Source organism: Pogona vitticeps, chromosome 6 (assembly GCF_051106095.1).
Source record: "Pogona vitticeps strain Pit_001003342236 chromosome 6, PviZW2.1, whole genome shotgun sequence".
NCBI classification, from domain to species: Eukaryota; Metazoa; Chordata; class Lepidosauria; order Squamata; family Agamidae; genus Pogona; species Pogona vitticeps.
Window position 1 is genome coordinate 99,990,206 of NC_135788.1, and position 27,934 is coordinate 100,018,139.

The 27,934-nt window shown below is 44.2% G+C and overlaps 2 protein-coding genes across 5 annotated transcripts in view; one reads left to right on the forward strand and one right to left on the reverse strand.

Moving 5' to 3' along the window:
* Positions 1-3,177, forward strand: part of LOC110079128 (G protein-activated inward rectifier potassium channel 1) — a 29,150-nt gene extending 25,973 nt beyond the window's left edge. The window contains exons 3-4 of one of the 2 annotated variants that reach the window (XM_073004383.2): positions 2,255-2,374; positions 2,462-3,177. In XM_073004383.2, coding sequence (XP_072860484.2) covers positions 2,255-2,374; positions 2,462-2,859 — 518 coding nt within the window. In that variant the 3' untranslated portion in view covers positions 2,860-3,177. Of the gene's footprint in view, positions 1-2,254 lie in introns of both variants that reach the window. The other variant, XM_020793951.3, reaches the window with a different exon arrangement.
* Positions 3,178-12,425: 9,248 nt separating this feature from the next.
* Positions 12,426-26,953, reverse strand: LOC110079130 (uncharacterized). Of its 3 annotated transcripts, none has more exons than XR_012088663.2 (3): positions 21,250-26,953; positions 13,143-16,283; positions 12,426-12,961 (listed from the first exon to the last, which is right to left on the reverse strand). XR_012088663.2 is itself a non-coding variant. In XM_073004385.2 (3 exons), exon 3 carries the CDS (start codon positions 15,907-15,909, stop codon positions 14,794-14,796), a length of 1,116 nt encoding a protein of 371 aa, XP_072860486.2. In that variant the 5' UTR covers positions 15,910-16,283; positions 17,489-17,633; positions 21,250-26,953; the 3' UTR covers positions 12,426-14,793. The 3 variants fall into 3 exon arrangements, 2 of the variants coding, with proteins under 2 accessions (XP_072860486.2, XP_020649612.2); XM_073004385.2 differs by adding an exon at positions 17,489-17,633 and having other exon boundaries at positions 12,426-16,283; XM_020793953.3 differs by having other exon boundaries at positions 12,426-16,283.
* Positions 26,954-27,934: the final 981 nt, after the last annotated feature.

A 27,934-nucleotide genomic window follows, 5' to 3' on the forward strand; every position in this document is an offset into this window, starting at 1 on the left:
AGGGTGTTTGTGATTCCAGAGAAGCACAGAATGTGTTTAAGGGGTCAGAGTCCAGCTATGTAAGCATCTCTGTTGCATTGTTTTTTAAAACAGGTTTCTAGTCCTTAAGATTCACTTGAGACGCAAGCAAATGGGCGTAGCCCTCCTGGAGTTTTAGAGGCCAGAAAAGAGACTCAAAATCATCTCCCTTGGTTAGGAGCAATGCTTCCCAGGTTTGCAGAGTGTGTACTTCCTTTTCCATGATGACCTTCAAGACCAAAATATATTTCACCATATAATGAAAAGGAACAGAAATCATATACATTATAAATCATGCAAAATAAAACAGTGCTTTATGCATTATGCAAAAATAAAATGTTATATGTTGTGCAAAATAAGACAATATATTAAACGATGTTTACTTGCCACAATTTATTCTAACTGCCAAACTCAGCTTTTCTTGGCTCACGATTAGGCTTGCTTGTATCCACAATTCATGTTTAATTAGCTGCTTTTATTCTCGGACAGTGCCATGCTGAGAAGGTACCATGTTTTTAAGAGACATGGCGATGCTACTCTATGCCAGAGAATCGCAGAGGACTCAGAAGGTGCTGTGCCTGCTTCTGTACCAATGGACAGTGTCAAGTATGGTGCAATTGTTAACAACCCCCCTCGGTTTGGAGAGATCCTGATTTAAGATTAAGCTATAACTTAGCAGAGCTGGCTGGATAGTTCAGTGAGCTATCAAACTCTCAGAGCCAGACTTTGTTGCTGTATCTCCCAAGAGAATACCCAGCCTGTGTAGCCTTGGGCTAGCTGCACAGCCCCAGGGCACTAACAGAAAGAAGGGAATGGTAAGCCACTGAGCAGTTTAGATCTAGAAAAGCCTGGAAAGAATCAGTGTATGTGAGAATTGACTTGACAGCATGCAGTTTTTCTTATAACCTGCTGAAGGACCTTAGGTCTCTTTCCCCCACACCCTCCCCGGCTTGGCCTATTTCACAGAGTTGTTGGGAAGATAAAGATGGGAGGAGGGAATGCCATGTTCTGATGGGAGGAAAAGCAGGATATAAATTTTTTAAAAACATAAAAACTGGTGTGGAAGTGACATTTATGCATGGGTTAGTTTTCCCAGAAAAGGACAGCTAGAGAGGGCAGCCATATAAGCAAAGAATCCAGTGGATCTGAAAATACATTGTACATGTGAGTATTAGCCACATGGGAACTGTAGTTCCGAGGGAAGCCTGAGTCTTCCTACAGCTTAGGAAAATGAACTTTTGTGGACTTGCAGAATCTCCCAGCCAACATGGCCATCCATGATGGTCAGAGGATTCTGGGAGCTGTAGTCCACTAAAGAAATTTTCCCAGGCTTCAGGAATTACTGACTAGCTGGCTCAATAGCTACGATGCTTTAGGCATCTGGCTGCAGAGCCAGAGGTTCAGAGTCCAATTTCCCACTGTGCGTCCTTGAGAGGGACTAGACTCAATGATCCAGTGGGTTCCTTCAAGCTCTAAAGTTCTCAGATGATTAGGAGAATGATGATGATGATAAATTGTATACATTTGTCCAAGCTCTGAAACCTATCTGGGGAGACATAGAGAGGGCCAAATGGGACAGGAAGGGCCAAACTGAGACATTGTGGGGTATTTGTAAGCCGACCAGAGACCTTTGGGTGGTGTGGGCGGCATATAAGTTAAATAACTAAGTAAATAAATAAGAGACCAACAGATGGACCTTTTGATTTGGCACTGCTGCTGTTTCCACTTCACACAGAGGGTGAAAGAAGACCAGATAGAACAAAATGGGATTCTCACTGAGCCTGTCTTTCCATTCCCAGTCTAGCAAGGGGCTACTGAGAATGCCATGTCTTTGGGCTGTGCAGGATCCTGGCATCAGCATGAGAAATACAGAATGAAGAATCACTCAGCCTGCACAGTGACTAGCCATGCTAGCTGGGGGATTCTGGGAGCTGTACTACAAAAAGAGCAACCTTTCCAAGCCTAAACTACTTACCTGTTGTTGGTTTTGTTATGTACCTGCTGACTAAAGGCAACCATAGAAGGGTTTTTCGTATGTGTGAGATGTTCAAGTAATGGTTTATCATTGCCAACATCACCCGTACGTTTCCATGTCCAAGCAAGGATTTGAACTCAGTTCTCCTGAGTTCTAATCTTACACTGTATCCACCATACCATTCTGGCTGATGTGCTACTAACCTGCAGTACCATAATTTGAAAATCCACCCCTGATTTGATCATCATTTTATTATCTTAGGAATGACATGCCAAGCCCGAACTTCCTACACAGAAGATGAAGTTCTCTGGGGTCACCGGTTCCTCCCGGTGATGTCACTGGAAGACGGCTTCTTCCGCGTAGACTATTCCCAGTTTCACGGTACGTTTGAAGTCCCGACTCCCCCCTATAGTGTGAAAGAACAAGAAGAGAACTTAGCTCTCCCTTCTCCTGTGAACACCCCAACAGGGAGTAATCGAAGCCGGAGGGATAAGATCTCTTCCCTCGACTGCCTGGATATTTTCGAAGACAAGAGTGGCCGGCTTCCCAGCAAGCTCCAGAAAATTTGCTCTGGGAAGGGGGATCTCCAGAGGGGGCTCCTCAGCCTTTGTTCCAACAACGTGGAGAAAGCATGTAGCACTGGAGACCTCTTGAAAATCCAGCACATCAGTTCCGTCTGCAGCATAGAGGATGGGGGTGAGAAGATTCAGTCCACAGTCTTCAAAACTAAGTCAGAGCTACTGGCTCGGTCTACCGGGAATCTCGAACTGCAGCAGAAGCCTCAGGCCTTGCACAGCCTGGGCGCAAGGTTAGATGACAATTTGCCTGCCAAGCTACGCAAAATGAACTCTGGGCTCCTGTCCTGAAAAGAGCCGCCACCGTACAGAAAATAGCAACCATGATTGTGTTTTAAACTTCTAGATTTCTCGGGTTATTACTGTGAAGAAAAGGGGGTGGGGCAACGTTGTCCCACACCTGTTATGGTTGTTGGACTACAACTCCCATCATTCCTGGTCAATTTCCAAGCTGGCTGGGGCTGATGGAATTTTGGAGCCCAAGAACTACGAGAAAACTACAGGTCTGCCACTTCTGGTAAAGAGGGGTTCTGGGCTGCGGCCATGCGCTACCAATGTCAGCCTCCAATTTGAATAAGAATAAAAAGCATCACTTCAACTCAGTAAAAATTGATAGTTTTGTAAGCAGAGTTTGGGGAGGAACGCACAATAGTGTAAATCAGAGGGACAAAATACCTTGAAAGTAGTGTTGGTCTTTGGGTTTTCATTTTTAGCTTCACTCCTACTTTTCAGGCAACTTTTTTTATCCAGCTTTGTGTGTAAAGAAACAAATAGGAGGCTCATATATAATATGCAGAGTGCTCATGTTTTAGGATGAGTAACTGCTTCACATTCCTGCACACTTCATGGAGCCAGGGAACTGAAGAACCCACATTTTCAGTCCTAAATTCCGGGACCTCTATTTTCAAAAATTAAGCATGGCTCATACCCATTAGAATTGCTAGTCAGGAAGGGATTAAGACTTGTTGAGGTCTGTAATAAATAATAATCATGTGCCACCAAGTCAGCTCTCACTTATGGTGACCCTTATCAGGGTTTTCCAAGCAGAGAATACCCAGAAGTGGTTTCCCATTCCCTTCTTCTGGGGGGGGGGCGCACATCCTGGGATTGTGCAACTTGCCCAAGGCCACACAGGCTGGCTCTCCTCACAGGAAGGACAGTAGGAAATCAAACTCCCAACTTCTGGCTCCACAGCCAGAAACCAAAATCATTGAGCTATCTAAGATATGCCAAATTTCAGTGAACCCATAGCTTTATGCCCAAAATGTGTATCATTTTAAAAGTATCCATAATCATTGTCAATCCTACATAACCTGAGACCTAAACTGTGGTTTACATCATTTGTCCATGAATGTGGCAAAAACTGCATGCACCTGATAGTCCTACATGCTCTCATGATCTCCACCCCACTAGAAAAATCTTACAAAAATGGGGAGTGGGGGTTAAACTAAGAAAGCCCCACTATCCACCCTGTAATGGCCAAATATTTTTAAAATGGTGTGAGGGATCTCAGGTGTGCTGGAGGAGCTGTCAAAATAAGGCAAAATTGACCCCTCCAGTGGTTCCCAATCTTCGACCCCAAGATGCTCTTAGATGAAATCTCCCAGAAATCTTCACCATTAGTTGTGCTGGCCTGGATTTCTGCGAGTTGTAGTCCAAGAACATCTGGAAGGCCCTAGACTGGGGAAGGCTGGAATACTTGTTTGTTCATTACATTTCTATTATAGCTATACAACAGATTCAGCTGGCTGGATAGCTCAGTGAGTTAAGTGCCTGGATGCAGAGTCAGGGGTTTGGAATTTGATCCCCAGCTGTATCTCATGGGGAAAAACTCAGCCTGCACAGACGTGGACAAACTGCACAGTCCCAGGGAGCCCCAAGAAGAAGGGACGAGTAAACTATTTCTGAGTACTATTGTACTTATGAAACCCTGGCAAGGGGTATCATAAATCAGAACCAACAGGTTAACAACATAATTGATACAACTGAGTCAGCCCAGGGTGCTGAATCCATTTGGATTGGACCAGATTAGCAAGAATTGGATCAGATTGATATGGACTGATTTTGACTACTTCTGGGATTGGCATCTGAAACAGCAATAAAAGAAAACCAGATAGCATGTCTCAATAATTTTGCAAAGTGGTCTCATAGGAAGAAAATGCCAGGGTGGGGAAAAGGAGAGCAATGACTTCATTCATTGACACCTCTAGCTTGCATTCTGGAGCAAGACTCTCAACAGCACTCTTTAATCACAAAGCAAAATGTGCAGCTTATTTACCATCCCATAGTATTTAAAGTACTGTTTTGGCAGCCCCTATAATTTAATTATGCAGCCTACACATTGCCCCTTCCCCGTGAGCCAGGTACTCAGTTTACTAATCTTGGAAGGCGGAGTCGATCTTGAGACGGTTACCTGCTCTCCAGATCGAATGCCGGTCATGAGCAGAGTTTTCACTGCAGTACTGCAGTTTAACCACTATGCCATGAGGGTCGTATCACAATAAACATTCATCGCAGTAAAATATTCCAGAAAAGCAACACAAATCATCAGCAAAATGTTAAATCTGTTAAACTAAATTTTGGGGAGTCTACAATAACAATCACCTGGGTCTTGCTCTGTGTAATTGGTCATAGTCGATCTATTCTAAAGAAGCTATGTCTCTAGATAGTGTGCATTTCTGTGGGGAAGGAAAACGCCATGACCGTTCAGATCTCCCTATGCATTTCAAGGAGAGGTGCAAGAATTTGGATAAACTAGTTAGTGATCCTGGTCTGAAGTGGGTTGGGTCAGATGCAAGCTGAATGAGAGGTAGAACTGGCATAGTCCTAAATCCTACCCCATGTTTCTTCCACAAGTTCATAGCGGCATACGTAGTTCTCCTATCTTTTTTATTTTTTATTTTTTCTCACAACAGCCTTGCGAGAGAGAGACAGGCTGAGAGAGATGGACTAGCCCAAGGACACCTAGAGAGTCCCATGGCTTTTTGAATAATTGAACCTGGATCCTTCAAGTTCTAAACCAATGCTCTAACAACGCCAGTCTTGATGGCCCAATGAGGTGGTCTACAGCAATTTGCTGTGCTCTTCCCCCAACCCTCTACACTGTATTCATGCCATACATCTTTAAAGCGTCACCAGACTTCGTTATTTTTGTTGCAACAGATTAGCAGCCACCCCCTTGTTTTGCTTTTGAAGCTGTCTTGCCTGCTTTGACTTTTGGGATGAGGTGGATATAAATCTAGATGAATAAACACCTCTCAGTACTCAGGCTACAGGAGGTAAGAACAGTCAACGTTAGCACAACTCATTAAGAAGCTATTATTTGAGTTAATGGCCAATCGTGTCTCATCAGTTATCCTGAAACAGACTGTAGCTAAGCACCATAATCAAGGTGAACGCTGTTTTCCAGTCCTAGAGATGGGAATGATGGGTAGCCCTCAGTAGCCATGTTGGCTGACAGATTCTGGGAGTTGCATTTCCACCGTCACCCCCCCCCAAATAATCTCCCCTAAATTCTGATAGCCCTGTGGCACAGTGGTTAAACTGCAGTATTCATAGTTGAGACTCTGCTCAGGACCTGTGTTCGATTCCAACAGATTCAGGTAACCATCTCAAGGTTGACTCAGTCTTCCATCCTTCTGAGATTGTCAAAAATGAGTACCTAGTTTTCTGGGGAGGTGGGGTTGGGCAAAGTGTTCTTTGCATAATGATGTTGTAAACTACTGAAAGTGCTCTAGCATTATGGGGGCAGTATATAAGTCAAGACGACAACATATGAGCAACATATGTTGGACATGAGATGAAGCAGGGCACTGGTATATAAGACTTAGGCCACCTTAAATGGGTTTGTTTCAGAAGGATAGCTGTATTGGCTAACAGCAAGACAATAACAGGCAGAGAGGAAATGGTATATAAAGTGGTGAAAGGAGACTTTGTGGTGAAGAAAATGTCACTTCCTTTGCCCTGATGGCTCATGTCAGAAAGACATGTTTTCTACCATCACTGAAGCTTTGGTACTTTCTGAGTTTTGTGTTTGTGTTTGTTTAGCCTCACCTTGATATCAGTTGGAGAAGAAATAAGTAACTCTACTCCATAGTTCTATATACTTTTCTTGCCATCTTGAGGACTGGGGTGTTTGGGGAAAACTGGATCTGGGGGCGGGGGATGGCTGTAGAAGACTTATCTGACATATTTCTGGAACAGCCCATTTTTTTTACCTGCCGCCAGCGGAAGAATGCTGGTCACAGCTGGTCCAAGATGCCTGAGGTAAGGCAAATGAAGCACATATTCATTGGGATGCAGCCACACAGTACCCCAAAAACAATCAGGTTTTCCATTTAGTTTGGAAGAGGGGGCAAAAAAATGATTAAGCACTTCTCCCCTATCTCTTGCCATAAAAACACACAAATGTAAGAGCAGGGTGATGTCCTTGTTGAACCACAACAAAGCAAAATAAATAAATAAAATTGCAAGCTTTTGTGGAGAAAAACCCACTTGCTCAGGCTGGGCACCCCCATTTCATGGACAGTGCAGAAAAATTGTAGATAAGTGTCCCAGAAATTGCTGGCAGAGGTCTGTGCCAGGTCTGCCCACGTCAAGAAAGTTCAGATTCCGACTGCAAATGTCATCTGCAGAGAGCCGTCTCAATCACCACCCCGTGCAGCGTGGTTGGCATTTTCCGTTCCAATCTTCAGATAAAAGGTTTGCTAATTATTCTGTGATTGCCACACCAACACATTGCCTGCTTCCGAAAGACAAAATTCCTTTTTGGCGGTGGAGCTGCTAAGCGAAGAAGTAACACAGGGAGACAGAAACACTGTTAGAAGGTTGGGGTTATGATTTCAGTTCATTCACAAAGCAGAAGAAACCAATTAAAACCAAATTACCATTCATACTTGCCAAAAAGAGACAACAACAAAACCAGCCATGACAATAGCTTTGCATGTGGGTGAGAAGAGGCTAACTGATGAAAAAAGGAGTCAGCTTCTGGGATTTTCCCTTCTTTGGTGTCACTTTGTGAATGGTAGTAAGCACAAGAGATTATCCTGTAGAGCAGGGGTCTCCAACCCCCGGTCCGCGGCTCGGTGCTGGTCCGTGGGCTTTCCACGCCTGGGCCGCGGAGACAGATCTCTGCCCCCACGCACACACACATGCACAGTGAGGATGTTATGCTCACCGGCGGGGCATATTGTACTTCGGGGGGCGTGTCGTGCTCACACACATGTGCATGAGCACGACACCCATCTATGAGCTCAGCACCCCCACCTGCAAGCACAACATGCCCACCCACAAGTGTGGGGGTGCCCCACCCCACCAACTGGTCCTCGGTTCCAGAAAGGTTGGGGACCGCTGCTGTAGACCAGTGGTCCCCAACCTTTATAACACCGCGGACTGGTTGGGGAAGGCAGGGCACCGCATGCGCTCGTGCACATGTGCGAAGGAATAGGGGGCAATCACGCAGGGCACATAGGGGGTGTGCATGCACAAAGGGGGTGTGCATGCACAAAGGGGTGGGGGGTGCTCATGCGGGCTCATGCACATGCATGAAGGGTCTGTGCGTGGAGGGATGGGTGGGAGATCTGTCTCCATCTGTCCAACCCTGGCCATGGACCGGCACTGGGCCATGGACCGGGGTTGGGGGACCCCTGCTGTAGACCATCTTAACAGCTGTCATTGGTGTTATTAACATTCAGGTTGTTCTTTTTTATGTAAAGCTTGACATTCTTTTCCATCAACAAGGAGGATACGATATTGTGCAGCAATATTGGGCCATTTCTTGGTGTTTTGAATTGTGGATACAGAAACACGATATCCCCCATTCATTAACTAGAGGTTTTTTTTAAAAGAATTGAATAACAATATGTGGAAAGTAAGTCTTTGGAGCACAATAATTGCTGTTTAAGCTCTAATTGAATTGTCACAAACTACTTTTCCTGTAACCATTGTCCTGTAACTCCAACGTTTACAATTTATTTTACGCCTGACAACTGGTCACACTCCACTGATCTTATGAAGTAAGCTGCCATCCACAAAAGCTTTGTGCCATAATATAATTTCTTAGTCTGTAAGGTGCCGCAAGACCTTTGTTCCTTTTTTACAATCACATTTTTGAGCATGGGGAAGAGATTACTCTGAGAGTGTCTGTTTTTGTATCCATATGCTACTATTTCTTCAGTGCGCTGAGGGCAGGTTTATGATTTAAAATACAAAAATAGCAAGACACAACAGTCAAGTGGGAGAATTCACTCCCACAATTCCATAGTCATTAATGGGGGGGGGGAAACGGGGACGAGACACCAACCCAATGTTTTCCATCTTTGGAATTTTGCTTATCGGGGAGGGGAAATCTTCTGCCTCAGGAACCACAATAATTTGGTAGGGCCTAGGTGAAAATACAGGATACCCAATGTGATATAGTGTGTAGAGTGATGGACTAGGATCCCTTGGTATCAAACGCTGACCATGAGCAGAGTTTTGGCTGCCATACGACTGTTTAATCACTGTGCCACTCCTCCCAACTTCCGCTGCAAATTATTTTGGGGTGATCCTAACTCACCTCCTCTTCCTACTCTCCCTCCCGAAACAAAAGACTTCCAATAGCTCCTGGGAGAGCAGCAAATAAACCTCCCCAATCATCTTTCCTTCAGCTGTAGGTGATCCCATTACAAACCTACTAGTCCCAAAATAAAGCCATTCCTCGCTCCCTAGTCCAGCCAACCTTCTAAGTTTATATACAATGGGAAAATATGAGGTCAGTAGAAACCTCTGTTAGAAGACATCTATTTATTCTGCTTGAAGGTAAAAGCTCCATGATACTCAAAAGGATGTGGCTTCACAGGAAGGATTGGCCTTATGATGAAGTGGAGTGAGGCAGCTGCTGTTGCAGTTTTTTGAATTTTTTTGGTTAAATTCCTCTAGCTGTGCAGCAGAAGTGCAGGGATTCCGCATCTGCCACCTGAGGTGGTCACTTTGCGTAATCTTATTTTATCTTAGCACTGCAGAGCTGAGATAAGTCCATTGAGTCCAGCCCATGTCAAAGAGCCACAGTGAGGAATCAAACTCCCAACTTCTGGCTCCGCAACCAGATCCCTCAACCACTCAGCTTTAATGGGAATTCCAACCCCCAAGAGGAGCAGATGTGATTTACAAGAGAATTGGCTTAGTCCAGCCCTTTCTGAACACCAGTGTGGTGTCATAGCTAAAAGTGTCGTACCGGGAAACGTGGAACGCTGGGTTCAAATCCCGGCTCAGCCATGGGCACTCACGCACATAGCTTGAAAACCTTACTAGAATGACCATAAGATGAAAGAGACTTGACCACACGGCTTCAGGACAGGGGAAACTGTTACAAAGCACCACTTTGTTCTTTGACTCAGACAGCAAAATGTCTTGAGCACACCCTGCCCAGAATGATAGGTGTCAGAAGGTGCGACATGGCCGGAATTCTGCCACTCTGCACTGGAAGAAACAAACCCAGGGATAATCTTGCTTCCGGCCCCTGGCAACAACGTGTGCTTTTAGCTGCCAAGGAAAGATCTCCCGCCTGCTCTACAGCGTTCATTGTGACAAATTCCAAAGGGGGCTGTACTGCGTCATTTTGTTGCAGCAAGAAATAAGACAGTTTTATGCCATCTTAAAAAAAAACTAACAGCTTTATTGTGGCTTATGCCATCAAGGTTTATGTCATAATAAATCTGTTAGTAGCAAAGGACCACAGGACTTTTTCAAAAATCCTGTTTGGGGGGGTGGGGGTGGAGTGTCTCATTCTCAGCTGCTAAGCACCTCCTGCTGATCAGACTTCCTTGACTTGGAAATTGTGTTTTGTTAAAAATATGAAAGACCGGCACTCCCATTAGGAAGTGTGAGGCAACCACACAAGGTAGCATATTTTGGGTGTTACGAAAGGGCAGACAATGGTTAGGCATTTATTTTCATTGTATTTTTAATGCTAGGTATAGGGAGAAGCTGTTGTGGCATATATTTTTTTTGCTGGCTTTAGGTACCTGCAGTTCATTTGAGTGGATAGGGAGACACATACCATTTGCTGTCTCACTTCAAACAACAAAGCATTTTGGGTCGTCCCTGAAAACATATTACAAGACATCTTATGCTGGAAGGGGCCACAACAGATGGAAGCAAGGGGACCAATAAAACCCACTTTACATGCATATAGAGTTGTATAAAAGTGGAACCTTCTTGACTGACAAAATGAGGCTCATTAAGGGAAAGGTGGTGAAATGCGCCCTCTGGTGACCACTAACTGCAATGGCAGGAGGAAAGCGCACTTCAGGCAGGGAAGGATTATATGTAAGTAATATTTTCTAAGCAAAAACCTAATGAATCTTTCTGCTAAATAGAAGCAATGCTTATTTTATTTTGTCAGTTTCAGAATTTGTGCATTCCCCACAGCTGATTTTTGCATACATCTCAATAAATGTGTCAAATTTGAAAGTGATAAGTGCTAGCTTGTTGAATTGACTAGTAAAAGCTGTAATATCTTCACGCTCAATCCATCTGCCATTTTGTGCTTGTTGTATGTCGTTCACTTCACAAAGGGAAAGATGTGAATCTTCTTTGAAGACCTTGTTGGGAAAACTGTAGGAAACATAGAGGAGGAAAAATAATGTGCCCAGTTCAGCACAGATCGGAATTACCCCTCAATGCAGTGATTATCCAGAATGCTGGATAAGGTGTCTTACCATGTTGAGACAAGTGGCAACATTTCTCCACATCCCTACAACCACTCCATTCTTTAATCATTTGCAGTCAAATTGCAAACTCCTTGTTGACAATGGAGGCTGGTGGCCCCTGTGCCAATGAAGTGGTGACTACAATGCAGGAATCATGAAAGAGGGCATATGTTGAAATCCCGCCCGCACCAGCAACCTGGGGGCTCAATTTACTGATCTCAGAGGGATGGAAGACTAAGTAAACCTTGATCCGGCTACCTGAGCCGAGGATCAAACTCCTGCCGTGAGCAGAGTCTTCACTGCAGTACTGCAATTTAACCACGGTACCACAAGGCTCCATAATCAACCCGCAAAATGGCTGCAACTTAGTTCAGACATTGTCAAAAATAATTTATATTCCATTCTTTCTCCAGGAAACTCCTGTCATCCACCACTGCTCTCTTTCAGCTTCACAACAATCTGGCATGATAGGCTAATAAGTTGGAAAAACATGACTGGCCAAAAATCACTGACTGACTATAAAGAGTTTCGATCTCTTATTTTCCTAATAATAGAGGCTGAATCTAATTGCTGCATCAGACTGGCAAAGGTCAAGGGTGGCCATTCATTAATCACACACAAACACAAAAGGACACGGATTTGCATAACGTTGTTTAGGCTAATTTATATGTACTGCACAAATGGAAATTAAGAAATCTAGGAGTGGGGGAATCCAAGAGAAGTTGGATGCATTATCCCCATGTAACCTTCTAAGATTCTGGGGCTGCCCTTTCAAGAGGTAGGATCGGGACCATCATGGGAACTGTGTGGGCTGTCAGAGGCAATCCAGAAGAACAGGCATAATTCACACTCCTTCTGTTTGCATATCCACAGAGATTGGAAATGTTGCTTTTGGGGGACCAGAATGAGGAATTCTGGGAGATGGTAGCCCCCAAAGTGGAAGACTCTGTCCAAGAACACACACCAGACCCTTTCTTTACACAATCAGTCCCTCAGTATGCAGTTTTGCTCAAATTTCCATTTTGAAAATGAAGGTTACATGCATTGCTCCGGAGTATGTTGAAAAATCTGTGTTACATTATTTTACATTTACACTCCAGGTCAGTGTCACACTTGTGGAGACATTTTCCATAGAAATCTGCCAGAAGGTGTAATAAAATAGGAGGCTTTCAGGAAAGCATTTATTAATGCCAGCAGGGAAATCAGTACATGCACACTCTAAGGTATCAGTATAGAAGTCCAAAGTCCCAAAATGCAGAGGTCAGTTATTATAGATGGTTACACAAAGCACTATAATTAAGGAATTTAAACTGGTATTCCTTTTAAGTTTTCCTTCTTTCACAATTATCCTTGAAGTACCTTATTCACATGATGTTTCACTAACTGTAACATTTCCTTCTGTATCTGGCCTGGCCAAAATGACGGACAGAGTTTATCTGTGTCCCCGGCTGGTTGACTCAAGGGAGAGGACAACTGTGTTAAAGTTTTTGTGAGGCTTCTCTACTAGTGCAGCAGTGCCAGCCTGTTCTTCAGACTTCGTAAGCAATGGCTGCTTCTCATAATACATTTAGCTAGCTATATTAAAGGTATAAAAGAGAGCACTGATTGTTTTAGTTTATAGTATGTCCTACTATAGTGGCGGCTCAGTTCAAAGTTCCTCCTGCCGGGAAAGTGCTGAATGCTATACAGCAGTGGTCCCCAACCTTGGGCGTCCAAATGTTCTTGGACTACAACTCCCAGAAGCCTTCACCACCACCTCTGCTGGCTAGGATTTCTGGGAGTTGAAGTCCAAGAACATCTGGAGGCCCAAGGTTGGGGACCACTGCTATACAGTACATTTCATGGTCTCTGTTTCTCTCTAGTGACCAATTCTCGTATATACACCCTGGATATACATACAAATTGGTATTTCTGGGAGGTTTTATTTAGTATTTTGAGCTAGTCGATAAGTGAATCAGCAGGTACTGATTCTGTGGATAAGGCAGCCCTACCATATTTGTTATATTCTATCTTCAGATCAGCCCAATCTGAAAGCCTGTATGAGATTAATTTAAGAAGCCATTTTATAAATCAAGTTGCCTCGCCCAATAGCAGCTGAAAGATCTCAAGTGCCTTTTTCAATTTCCTGGAAGTCTGCAAAACCAGACACAATTTACATTCCTGTATCTTTCCTAAAGGCCAATTAATAGATTAAAAAAATTTAGCTACCCAACTCCAGAAGAAATGGCAGAGGAGCTTTGCTGATTTCCCATGGATCGGAGGGTAGAACTGTTAGAAGGTGATAAAGTATTTTTTTGCTCCTGAGATTAGTTCCTTCAATCACACTTGCAGATGAGGTCTGTGTTTAATTGCCAACCATCAATCGCAAAACAAAAGCTAGTTAATTTAAAACTCATGGAGGTAGAATCCTCATGTTGGGACAAATGAGCAAATCTGAACTTGTAAAGGAATCTGTTTCTAGCCATAATGCTAACTGCATTGTCTGTTTTGACCCTCAGCTATGGCATTTCCAGAGGAGAGGTGGGAAACTGGCAGCCCTAGATCTACATGCAGGCCATGCCCTCACCATAATTTCAAAAGCCAGCCTCCTCCAACTGCCTTAGAGAAGGGCTCTGAAAGAGTGATCCCTTCCCTCACCTGTAGTCATCTAGTTGTGGATGAAAGATGGGGGGAGGGAGGGATGGAGAGAAAAGGATGGAGTTCACCTACTATGAATTCCAGCTGTATCCACAGCTGGCTTGGCCCCCCTTGCCATCAGCATGTGGCCCTCAACAGATGGTCCCTGACGGAATAGGACCCAATGCTGGCTGGTGTCTCAAATGTTGCAGTCTCACAAAAAGGGAGCCAATGGGAGAAAGTGATGGGTGTCGAGATACAGGAGTGGCAGGTTATAACATTCCAAATGAGCTATGAAACTCACTCCATAACCTTGAGTTAGTCCCTATCTCTTCGCTTGATCTACCTGACATAGTTGTTGTGGGGATAAAAGAGAGAGAAACAGAGCCATTGTATGCTGCCGTGGGCTCCCTACTGCAAAAGTAGGATGTAACTGGAATTAATACATTCATAAACAGATGATTGCAGAGCTATTACAGCAAGAAATATCGGGGGGGGTAAAAACATGAGCAGCAGGATAGCACACCAACCACACAGTAAATGAAGCTGCCCGCCAGATGTTTTAGACTATAGCTCTCTGTCAGCCTCAGCCAGGATGGTCGATGGTCAGAGCCTAAGAAGCTCCTGAGTAGAGTAACAGAGCTACATTTTGGAAATGAGATTCCCTTTTGCTCAGTCCATGTTCCATGCTGGGTCAGAGGCAATGGGAGCTAGTCTCAAAAACACCTGGATGGCACCTTGTTTGATAAGACTTAAAACAGGATGTCTAGAGTAGAGGTTGGAAAAGATCATGGTCTGGATGACCCTTCCCAGAATCCCCCTCACAATTGGGCAGGCTTGAGGATGACTAGACGTCCTTTTTTTTTTCATGACTCAGCTCTCTCTCTCTCTTCCCCACCACCCACCTCCCTTCCTCCGTTTATTTTTCGTGCACGTCAAAGGGAGCTTCTGATTCATTCCAGTTCTTCTCTTGGTTCTTCTTCCTGTTCCTCTCGGCCATCACAATGGCGGCAATCACCGTCACTAAGACCGTGACAGTGATCACCAGGACCGTGGCCGTCTCTGCCACACACAACTGACTGTCCACAGAAATGAGGGGCAAGCCAGCAAGCTGCCAGGGACTGGCACAGGTGATGTTCTCATAGTCGTCCACGTGGAGGTGTCGGACGCTTGTGAGCTTACCAAACACTCGCTGCAGGTCACAGTCACAGGCCCACTGGTTGTTTGCCAGCTGGATGTGGGTGCTGATGGTCTGGATGTTGAGGAAAGTCTTAAATTTGAGATGGATGAGCTGGTTGCCAGTCAAGCCCAAGAGGTTCATGTTGTGCAGAGAGGTGAAGGCCTCCACCTCAATGGAGCTGATGTTGTTGTTGCTAAGCAACAGGACTTCCAGGTTCTGGAGCATAAAGAAGAAGCCATTGTGGACAACCGCAAGCCTGTTGAACTGAAGGTAGAGGTGTCGGAGCCTAGAAAGGCCCCGGAAAGTTCCCTTCTCAATTGAAGTCACACGATTATGGCTCAGATCTAACTTCTCTAAGTTCTCCAGGTACTGGAGACTTTCAAAACCCAAGGCCCCCAGATGATTGTGAGCCACTTTGAGATCCTTGAGGGAGGTCAAGTCATCTGAGAAGTCATGAGGCAGATGGGCAAGAAGGTTGTGGCTGAGATCCATCTTCTCCAGGAAGTTGAGAGATTTGAAGGCTTTGGTCCAGATTCTGATAATCGAGTTGTGGCCCAGCAGAAGGATCTTCATGGACCACAGGGCATCAAAGCAGCCTCCTTCCAGCCCACTCAAGTTGTTGTGCCTCAGGTCCAGCATCCATGTGTTATGAGGGATACCATGCGGGATGCGAGGGAGGTGTCGTCCATGGCAGTCCACAAAATTGGAAGATTCGTAGCAGAAGCACAGGTGAGGGCAAGCTTGGGAAGCCTGCGTCCCAAGGACAGACAGGAAGAGGAAAGCGAGACACACGAGCAACATGTCTCTTGGGCCTAACGCTGGGAAGTGGCTGTTGCCGTGCTCTTGTGAGACCATAAATGAACCACGGGAGAAAGAACAGATATCCTAGTTTCAGCACTCCTCCTACTTCAGATCATCATCAGCTCCCAGAGATGGGAGAAAAGGGAGTCTCAGATTTCTTCAGAGGAACTACAGTAACAAAGAACTCTTTGTCAAGTGATTAGCTAAGAGCTTCCTTGGACTTTAGCCTTGGAGTATAGCACAAGCAACTTGAGTGAACAGGAGAAGAGGAAATGGATCAGATGGAGAAAGCCTGTAACAGGAGCACAGCAGCCGAGGCCCTTTTGGCAAGACGATGCATCAATCATATATCTTTGATCTTCCCGCTTTCCGCTTCAGGATATTGCTTGCATCGAGCTTTCTCCCAGTCAGTCTTCTGGGGAGAGGTGCTAAAAGTGAAGGGGAAGTACAATAATTGTTGGTATTTTTATAGTGGAAGCCAGAAAGCTTAGCTCTGCAGAGATCTGGAAAGCATTTTTCTCACTTCCCTTTCTCACCATACCACGGTTGGGCAAAGGGTGCCCTTCAGATGCTGTTTGACTACAATTCCCAACATCCCTCATTACAGGCAATGTTGGCTAGTGCTTACTGAGAGATGCAGTCCAGCAACATCTGGATGGCTGCACTTTGCCCACCCCTGCTTTATAGGCTTTCTTAATTTTACCATCCCATGATCAGAAGGACATTTTTAACTCCTTCCTGACTGAACAAGCATTCATGTTGGGAAAGGAATTCAGTGTCCGATTGTAAAAATATTTAAAAATACATGCTGGGGGCATTAAAGAGAAAATTGGACAACCATCTTTCAGATATGCTTTGGTTTAGATTTCTGCATTGGGGGTTTGGACTCGATGGCCTTATAGGCTCCTTCCAATTCAATAATTCTATGATCTCTATACTTTGCATCAAGGAACATTGCACTTGTGCCAAGAATAAAGTTTGCCTCTCATCTTTTTTCTAACAAGGGCGTTCCCCAGGCATAGACCACAGGCCAATAGGCTTGGAAAATTTTCCATTGAAGAAAAACAGTTCTCCCCCCCCACCCCCTTCCTACAGACATTTCTAGTTCATAATAAAGAAACCTAGTAAGTAAATTTACTATACTGGCTGGAAGACTCTGAGAACCACCCACTAGAGCAATGCTTCCCAACCTTGGGTCCCCAAATGTTCTTGGACTACAACTCCCATAAACCCTGGCCAGCACATCTGGTAGTGAAGGCTTCTGGGAGTTTTCACCGAAGGACATCTGGCGATTGTGTGTATGTTCTAATGCCCCACATAGTAGGTGGAGTGAGAGAGTGGTGGCTTCAGGTGTCAGAGACCTGAGGCAGGAAGACAGCATCAGACTCCCGGCCCCTTTCAAGCCAACCTGCTTTTCCCATGTGTGGTTGGAACTGCAGTCCAAAAAAGTTACTTCCTTGGAGAAATAATTCTGGGAATTTCAGTCTCCCAAAAAGGAACTTTTTCCTAATTCTGGGTGGAGGGATGTTGTCAAAATTCGGCTACCAGTACAGTCAGAGGAGGTTCACAAGCAGAAGCTAAGTGGAGGCTGCAATGATCCAGAGACCATGCTCAGCACAAGCCAAAGGCTGACCTTTCTGCACCTTCCCTGGCTCCTGCGACCAACCACAGACTCCGTACGTATGCAGGGATTACGAGGAGTGGAAGCCAAAGCCGATCAGTGGTTAGCTGAAACCCTCCAGCTTCAGCTTCTTCTCACAGCTGGGATGCTATTAATCCTGAAGAGAAGGGCAGATGAGTAAGGGCACAGAGAGAGATTCGGGGGGTATGCTTCGGTTTTGACGGATAAGGCACAAATGAGGCCAGTGTTGTGTAACAAGCAGTGCTCAGAAAAAAATCAGCAAGGTAGACTACAACTCCCACAACCCCCTAACCAGGATCCCCATGTAGGCGGAAAAGAAACAGGGTCTGCAACAAAATGTTGTAGTCAGTATGAATCTTGCTGCTCACAACCTCTCTATCCCCATCTCCTCCCTTCAGTCTTTCCACTCATATTCCATCTCTTCCCCATCAAATGTCAGGACTCTATTCAGTTGTGTAGTGAAGCCAGGTCTTGAAGCCCTGGGACTTCTGAATTAACAGGGATGATGACATCGTCCACCCCAGTAGCCTTCGGCTTCCTTGTTCCCTCCTTGAATACACTCCTTGTAGTAGCAGAAAGAAATGGATTTCCCCAGGAACAATATATCTTTCTTGTAATACAATGTATATCAGAGTAGTACTGAATGGGCAATTAAGAGCCATTGGCTTTACGAAAGAACTGCTCCTAATTTGTCAACATAGACCGAACCATCTGCCTGGTGACTGGGACTACCATGATGAGCGCCTAAATTTCCAAACTGACCAGTACATTTTTTTTCATTTATAATCAGTGAAAATGATCAATCCTCACTGAGCTATCTTTTGTATCCTTGTCCTGTAAAATTCTTTCTTTCTTTGCTAGTGTCATGTAACGGTTCAAGATCTGGACTTCATTTTAGCATATCTATGTCTGAATCCCACTGTATCATTAAAAACTCACTGGGTTACCATGAGCCAATCACTTTCTCTCAATCTGATCTGCCTCACTGGGTTCTTGGAAGGATAAAATGGGGAACAGGATAGCCATGTAGGCCACCAAAAGCTCATTGGAGGGAAGGAGGGATAGAAATGTAGCTAAGACATAAATAATACACTATTTTCCTGTATTTAATTCAACATACACGTGAGTGAACATGTAAGGAGATACAGGGAGTCCATAACATGGGTGAGTTACATGCCCTCTGATCCCAACCTGATTTTTGCTAGATTAGTACGTAGATATGTAGTGCCCAGTGTGGTGTAATGGATAGAGTCATGGACTAGGAATCAGCAGACCTGGGTTCAAATCCCCACTCGGCCATTGGAAACTCATGAGGAGGTAGAATTGGTAAAACCCTCACAGAGCTGGCCCAACTCCATAAAAGCAATCCTGGGTTATAGGGTCCAAAGGGTTTCACTGAGAATCCATCAGCTTCAGACACGTATGATGGGCAATTCCTACCCATTCTTTCCTTCACTCCACCCCATTTTTTCAGAATGACTGGCTAAAGCTTTCAGACATTTTGCACCCTTTCAGTTAGTCAATCAAATTTTGGGAAATTTTGAAGAATTATGGCAAAAATTGTCCTAGAAAGGATGTGTGAGAGAACACCGCAGATCTACTCAGACCTGTCCTTTTGCTCCCTCCCCCCCCCACAAACTTGTGGTTGTGTAAACTCTCTATCACAAAGGTGAGGGCAGGGAGGGGAAAAAGAGAACTCTAAAAAGACATTTATCTCCATGTTTATACCCGGGTATTTGTATTCAACAATTTTTAGTTCAACAGCTGGTCATTCAGATTAATTTGGGAGGGGGAAGGAATTAATCGCAGGGGAAGCTAAAGCCACTTGATCATTCATCCAAATTTAGGTCACTTAACACTTTTAATTCTAAAAATCCCACTTCAGATTTTATACCGAAGGCAAAGCCTATGCAGGCTTACTATGGAGGGAAAGAAAAATATAGGGCATAATTAAAATAAAAGAGTAAGAGAGAAAGAAGGGAAAATATCCTAAGTAGAAGAAAAAACAAGAGACGTAAGACAGAAATAGAAGAATTTAAAAAAATACTTAACATCTGATAAATTTAAATAGCAGTTACTCCCTGTGATTTGTGCATAACATATTAGAGCTCTTAGGAGGTATTTCAATCTCATCAAACTCAATGTCACCATCCAGTTATGAATGGTAAGTAAATCATGCCTATATAATTGTAAATTAACAGCCCCAAAAAGAATCCTAAAATGCTATGTTTGATGTGTTGATCCATGTCACAAACCAGTTCTAGCAGTTTTCATTACCATGAGGAGCAAGTCTTCTGTAAAGCTAACAGCTCTTAATTGCTTATCCTAAGACCAAGCTGCCTGAAAACCTTTTCATTACAATAGGAGTAGCTCATTGAAATATATTTAGTGGGGATTTGCAAAGAAACTATTCTATACATAGGCTAGCTGTGAGGACAGCAGTTAATTTGAGATGGCCTGAAATGGCTTAGATTGGTTGAGAGAGAATAACTATTGGAAACACTTGTCTCCACCAGCAATTAGGCAGATATGACTGTAAACTCTCAGGATACCAGTGAACTGTAGAAATTAGACTAGGACTCAGGGGATAACATCTAGCCTGCTGTGGTGATTAAAGTGTTGGGGTGAGACTTGGGGCATCCACATGCAAGTCCTCATTGAGCAATGAAATTCATACTCTTACCCTGACCTACCTCAAAGGGTTGTTGTGAAGAAAAAGCACAGGTGATGAAAACTAAATGCAATTGCTTTGAACTCACTGAGGGAAATACAGGATATAATAAACAATTAACTCATTCTAGCAGTCTTCCCAAGAGCAAATCTTTTGTAATGCTAATACATCTGAATTGCCCATTCAAGAACAAGTAACCACCACCCCCCATGAAACTTTGTTATTCCAATAGGATAGCCCCTGAAAATATACAGCTGCTGCAGGAGGTGGGAGTGTATCCTTCCATCAGCTGCTACAAGGATTGAAAAACAATTCAGAGGGTGGGAGGAAAATATCCCTGCTAATCCAAAAATCATCACCCCTGCTAAAGTCTATGCCCTCCAACTTTGTGGCTACGGTACATCACTTGGGGTACCCTGAATGTGGAGAACCAAGGAGAAGGTGGAGAAGTACATCTGAAAGAGCTATGAAAATCAAAAGCTTACTTCTCATCCTGATTTAAATGGAATGCTCTCCCCCCCACACACACACACACATTCCAGCCCAGCCATTAGGAGAGTTCCACTATGTATCTGCTACTGAAGCCCCAAGATGTAGGTAGATGACAAAACTAAAGGGTTATTTGTACAATTATGCACGCCTCTCGGAAGTGACTCTAGTTCTGTCAGCGTTGCACTCCCGGTTTGTGTGTGTGCATGTACAAACATATGTGTGCACACACTCCCCGAATGTGAGTGACATTTCAGTTGTTCCAAACACTCCAGAATTTTAGCAAATCTAACAAAGAGCCTTCTGGCCCTCTAACGACTAACCTGTTTTATTTGCCACAAGCTCTTTGGCGTGAGGGGACTTTCAGCCACTTCGTTAAAGTGCTCCGGCGCTTTGATTAGAATGTTAGGACTATACAATTTGCTTTGTTGAGTAAGAATCTCCAGCCATGTGGTATCCACAGTTGCAGTTCAGCTAAGCAGCTCCCCCCATCATCCTTCTGCTTATTCCATATACTTCCCCACAGAACCAAACGCACGCACACAGCCCTTAAAACCAGCCCTAAACCTCCCTTGTAGCTTCTGGTCTTTACCTTCCTGAGCCCTTAGTTGTGGTCCTGCAGACAATGCACCGCTGGCTTCCCGCGCTGTGGTCTTCTGCATCCGCTCGGCCGTCTTCCCCTTCATTCTGCTGCTGCTAAGCCTTCCAGGCGAGAGCCAAAAAGCAAAGGAGACGGGGTTGCTTTCCAGGGCTGAATAATAAACACAGCTGAGTTCTAATCTCAGTTTGGGATTACGGCAGGGGCTGGCCTCTTGCCATCCTAGCAAGCCAGCTCACCAGAGACATCTTTCTCATCTCGGGGGTGGGGGTAGCACCTGAGACTGAGAAGACAGGGAAGGACTGGCCCCAACAAGAACACACACATAAAGAAATGAAAGCAGTGGGGCTAAGGCAGCTGGTTGCAAGGAAATGTGTGCCAGGATCCCAGTCTCACAAAGTTCTTCATCAGGAATAACTGAATGGTTGCAGAGAAACTACAGTCCCAAGAGGCAGGCAGCTGCTGCTGCTGACAGAACTAGGCGAAAAGGTTTTGCTTCCTGAGACACATTGCCCCCCACTCACCCCACCCTAGCATCCCCAGTACCTCATACAGGAGCTGCCTGGTGCCAAGCAGCATCCTCCACCACCTCTGAGAGCAGCATGCCAAGGTAGGGTTGCAGAGCAGATTATGGCAGATACCAAACAATCCTCCAAACCCCTTGCCAGTCCTCTACCCCACAGCATCGGCCACCCAAGGCAGTTGCCTCAGTCTGCCTAATGGTAGAGCCGGCCCTTGCTGGCAAGCATTGTTGATTATCACTCTTTCACATGCACCTACTTTGTCATCCTCTGTAGGTTGTCTGTTGTGCTGAGAACAGTGCAATGCACTGAGAACAATGTATATCCTTCAAGAACAGAGACCAGCAGACATGAAAGCATCTTTTTTTTTATTCCACCAGGAAAAAAAGCACCATGAGAACACTGATGGTCCCCGGCATCCTTCATTCATTGCTGTATTCCTGGAGAGTCCTTTTAAATTTGTAATTAAAGCATTGACCTTTTTGCTGTATACTAAAGCCATGATAGCACGTCATATATGTCAGCAAGAACTCACTCCTAAGAGCTGTGTTGTGTGTGGCTTCACACCTTTTGATTTGGCCTTGTCAATGGTGCAAGAAAAATTATCTGCACTTGCCCAGAGACATTCAAATCACTGCTCTCTTAAGCACCTGAGTGCTTAAGTAGTCTGGATCCTAAAGCAGGGCAGCTCAGCTTTAGAGCAGTCTTTAAATGAAATCCCTATGACAGTACAGGCGACTAGTGGATTACAACAAGAGGTTTTCTGGTTGTAATCGACTGCAATCTATTCAAAATGATTCTGTTTGGGGGTTAGTTTGATCTTGAATTGGGCCATTAAGACCTGTTAGCTTTACAGAAAACGACCTCCTGGCAGAGATGAAAACTGCTAGAAATGGTTTGTTGAAATGATCAACACAGCTACCTGAATTTTTGCACTCTACTTGAAGATGTGGCAGTGGGAGCAATGATGATGAGGGCCTTGCATTTAAATTTATGCACTCCTAGATTTATGCACAGACCTCCTAGTCTGGTTTGGACGCTAAATCGGGGCTTTGAAATATATTCTAATTTGTTCCAGAGTTATTTGTCGCCCCCCCCCGACCTGAATTGATTTGTATCTATTGGATTGCATTGGAACACCAAAATTGCTGTAATTTTTGGGGTTTTGCTCTGAACTGGCTTGATAGCTCAGTGGTTTAGGTTGGGAATTCAGTTCCACACTGTCCCTCTTGTGAGCAGAGCCAACCTGTATGGCCTTGGATTAACTGCACCGTCCCAGAAGAAGGGAAGGGTAAATCATTCTATTGGACTTGGAAAACCCTGAAAAGATTGCTTTAGTCAGAACTGACTTGATGGCATGTGATTATTATTAAATGAAATTTGGAGTCATCAGTGGACACTAAAGAGAGACGTATACCTGTCAAATTTCAGACAGATTGTGTGTGCGTGTTATGAACCATAGGGATTTCCAGAAAGGTGAGGTATTTAAGGAACATTTTTACCCATTCCACCGTCACCCCATGCATCTCCATGGCCAAGCAAGGATATGACTCTTGGCCTCCTAGTCCATCACTCTATCCACTACAGCACACTGGGTACTATGTACCAGACATTCTTCAAGTGTGCTTCTTTTACTAAAAAGAGAGAAAGAAAGGAAAAGGCTCAAGATACCTGTGCTTCATCTAATTTGTGCATTTACTTTGCTTCACCCTGCAATCAAATCAGCCCATTCCACTTCTGTCCAGACCTCATACAAATCAAGCTGATGGTTACTCATTTGGGATTTGTCTGAACCTGGTGGAGAACCTTAACCACTAAACTGCTGTTGAGAGAGAGAGAAAGAGAGAGAGACCGACTACTAGCCGACGATCCTCACTTCATAATTCATGAAAACATAGTTCACTCCGGCAAGCATCGTGTTTCAGTCACTGAACACCCACATCCTCATGCCAAGCAGGTAATATCATTCCCCTGGCACCTCGTCTATTATTAACAGCATCTTCCTATGCCCATCCTATCATGGCTTTGTTCACTCAAGGAGTGGCAACGCAGGCGCCCCTGAATTGGCAGATTCTTTACAAGTGGGGCAAGACTGATCTTACCTGAGTAAAGCTCCACACCTGGGGAGAAAATCTGGAATGGGGATAGAAATCAGCTTCTTGCAAAATTTAATCTGCATTAGGAAAGGAACTTTCCTGAAACTCCAGAAAGCTTGCGCATGTCTGTCTTGACAATGTTGGGCTAAACGGACCAATATATGAGTTTATATAACTAACTATATGGCAGCTTCCGTAGGCTTAAGAAGGCTCTTTTCTTCCTTCCTTCTCATTTGATAGTTCTGTTCATTTGATTGATAGTTCCCAAGATGCCCCATCCAACATGCTTGCAGATTTTGGTAGTTCTGCACGAGATGTAGACGAGAAGTACAGGAAACGCTCCATCAACCTAGACACATGGAGAATGCCAATGATGCATGAACCCTGCCTATTCACTTCTCTAAAAGTGCCATTCCAGGGTCCATGGGACCATCAGATTTGGTGTGTGTGTGTGTGTGTGTGTGTCCATCACAAGAGAAGGTGACCTGTCATCAAAGCCTTCCTTCTTTGGGAAAGATCCGGTCCCCTGAAGCCCCCCCACACACCTTTCTTGAAAGAGGAACTAAGCAAGCCCTGCAGCTGCCAGAGATGTTTCCCATTTAATTCAAAGTTACAGAAGGGGAAATTGCAAAAGTTCATACACACCTGATAACATTTACTGTATATACAGTATTTAGTAATATTTATAAGTGACCTTTCTCCTGATGAGGGAAGTCAAGAGGGCTCACAATGTTAAAACAAGTAAAATTAAAAACACCAAAAAAAATGCAATTCAAATACAGTTCAGCTATAATAATTATTAAAAATACATTGAGATGTTAAAAAACATTTTAAACTTTAAAAGCAAACTTAGCTTAGCAAAAACCAGCATCCAGGGACTCACTGATGGTTGCTAATATCCTGTGGATCTCCAACAGTCAGTGGAAGGATAAAAAGAAGGGGCCCAACCTAAGTTCCCAAGGGAGAGCATTCCCCAACTATGGGAGAAGCCCCAGAGAAAGCCATCTCCTTCTCTGACCTTCCCTTCCTTAAGTGAGCTTTGGTGTTTTTTCTTTTTAAATCACAGATAGAGCATGTTCTCCCTCACTGCCACCTCCATTAGAATACATGGATCACCACATGGGGGCGTTTAGGACTGCTGATATAAACATCTCCAGTGCCCATGTTCTTTGTAATACAGTATTGGCCATTGCCCATACATTTATTAATATGGAAACAAAGAGGTGACCCACTGATGCGTTTACTGAGTATCAAATGCTCATCAGCATCAAGAGCGAATCCCATCCTATTTAAGGGAAAAGAGCCAGCCATGATGTGAAGAAATGCTTTTTTGAGAATAGAAAATGGATAACATCGATATCCAACAGATTTAAATATTTTGGCATCCGGTTTCATGAGAAACATGGTTGAAAAGGCTGCTGCAAATCAACACGGCTGCAGGCTGCCACAACTGCAGTTTCTATTACAAATGTTAACTTTTTTTGCAGCAGTAAATAATTTTGACACCCATCTATCTGCAGAAATTATTTATGGAGCAGAAATCAAGGGGCGCTGGCAAATGCCAAAGCATATTTAAAAAACAACCCCATATTTGTAAGGAAAACAGATCTATTTGAAATGTATTGCTTTCTATCTGCATTTCTAAGCTAAATGTTTTGTTTTCTTTACAAGTCAGCTCAGTGAGTTAGGCATCTGCCTGTGAAGTTAGAGGTTGGGAATTCGGTTCCTTACTGTGCATCCCAGAAAAGCCAGTCTCTGTGGCCTTGGATAAGCTGCACAGTCTCAGAAGAAAGGAATGGCAAACCACTTCTGATTATTCTCTACCTACAAAACCCTGAAAAGTGTCACCATAAATCAGAATTGAGTTGACAACATACAATAAACCTTTACCTTGGCCTCTGCTGGTAGCAGTCAACATACAGTAGCTTTCCTGCCTTTCACACTCAGACATGGCAGGAAGGAACTTCCTGAAATTTTGCCATCTTAATCGGCTGGTCTAAGAACAGAAGCATTACTGCTTGTGAAGCTTGTAACCTGGAGGAAAGTTGGCCAGGCATGTCCCTTCACAGTAGCTGCAGAGAGGCAGTTGATTTTTCCAGCAATATATTGTTGTGAGCTATATCTCCGCAGCAATGCAAAGTCACTGGGTGCTGGTGGCTGCTTGGCTTTGAATAGGCAATTGAGATTCATTAGCCTGACAAACCTCTTCACGGATTGCTGCTTTGTCCTGGCGAAGGGGCTTGAGTAATTCAGAGAAGCTATGGGCTATGCCGTGCAGGGACACCCAAGACGGACAGGTCATAGTGGAGAGTCCCGACTAAATGCGATCCACCTGGAGCAGGAACTGGCAAGCCACTCCAGTATCTTTGCCAAGAAAAGTCCATGGACAGAAACAAAAGGCTAAAAGATATGATGCTGGAAGATGAGCCCCTCAGGTCAGAACGTGGACAAGTACAAGTAGCTCTAGAGCTAATGAAGTGGTTGGGCCAAAGCTGAAAGGAAGCTCAGCTGCGGACATGCCTGGAAGTGAAAGGAAAGTCCGATGCTGCAAAGAAAAATACTGCATAGGAAACTGGAATGTAAGCTCTATGAACCTTGGTAAGCTGGATGTGGTCAAACAGGAGATGGCAAGAATAAACATTGACATTCTGGGCATCAGTGAACTAAAATGCACGGGAATAGTGAATTCATTTCAGACGATTATCATATCTACTATTGTGGGCAAGAATCCCGTAGAAGAAATGGAGTGGCCCTCATAGTCAACAAAAGAGTGGGAAAAGCTGTAATGGGATACAATCTCAAAAATGATAGAATAATTTCAATACAAATCCAAGGCAGACCTTTCAGCATCACAGTCATCCAAGTTTATGCACCAACCACGGATGCCGAAGAGGCTGAAATTGACCAATTTTATGAAGACTTACAACACCTTCTAGAACTGACACCAAAGAAAGATGTTCTTGTCATTAAAGGGGACTGGAATGCTAAAGTAGGGAGTGAAGAGATAAAAGAAACAACAGGGAAGTTTGGCCTTGGGAGTTCAAAACGAAGCAGGGCAAAGGCTAATAGAGTTTGGTCAAGAGAACAAGCTGGTCATCACAAACACTCTTTTCCAACAACACAAGAGGCGACTCTACACATGGACATCACCAGATGGGCAATACCGAAATCAGATTGATTATGTTCTCTGCAGCCAGAGATGGAGAAGTTCCCTACAGTCAGCAAAAACAAGAGCTGATTGTGGCTCTGATCTTCGGCTTCTTATAGCAAAACTCAAGCTTAAACTGTAGAGAGTACGAAAAACCACTGGGCTAATCAGGTATAATCTAAACTAAATCGCTTATGAATACACAGTAGAAGTGAAGAACAGATTTAAGGAATTAGATTTGGTGGACAGACTGCCTGAAGAACAATGGATACAGGCTTGTAACATTGTACAGGAGGCAGCAACAAAAACCATCACAAAGAAAAGGAAATGCAAGAAAGCAAAGTGGCTGTCCAACGAGGCCTTACAACTAGCAGAGAAGAGAAGGAAACAAAATGCAAGGGCGATAGGGAAAGTTACAGAAAATTGAATGCTGACTTCCAAAGAATAGCAAGGAGAGACAAGAGGGCCTTCTTAAATCAACAGTGCAAAGATATAGAGGAAAATAATAGAACAGGAAAAACCAGAGATCTGCTCAAGATATTAAAGGAACATTTTGGGTTAAGATCATGGCTATTGGCCCCATCACATCCCAGCAAATAGAAGGGGAAGGTATGGAGGTCTTGACAGATTTTACTTTCTTGGGCTCCATGATCACTGCAGATGGTGATAGCAGCCACAAAATTAAAAGACGCCTGCTGCTTGGGAGGAAAGCGATGACAAACCTAGACAGCATCTTAAAAAGCAGAGACATCACCTTGCTGACAAAGGTCCGCATAGTCAAAGCTATGGGTTTTCCAGTAGCGATGTATGGAAGAGAGAGCTGGACCATAAAGAAAGCTGACCATCGAAGAATTGATGCTTTTGAATTGTGGTGCTGGAGGAGACTATTGAGAATTCCTTGGACTGCAAGGAGA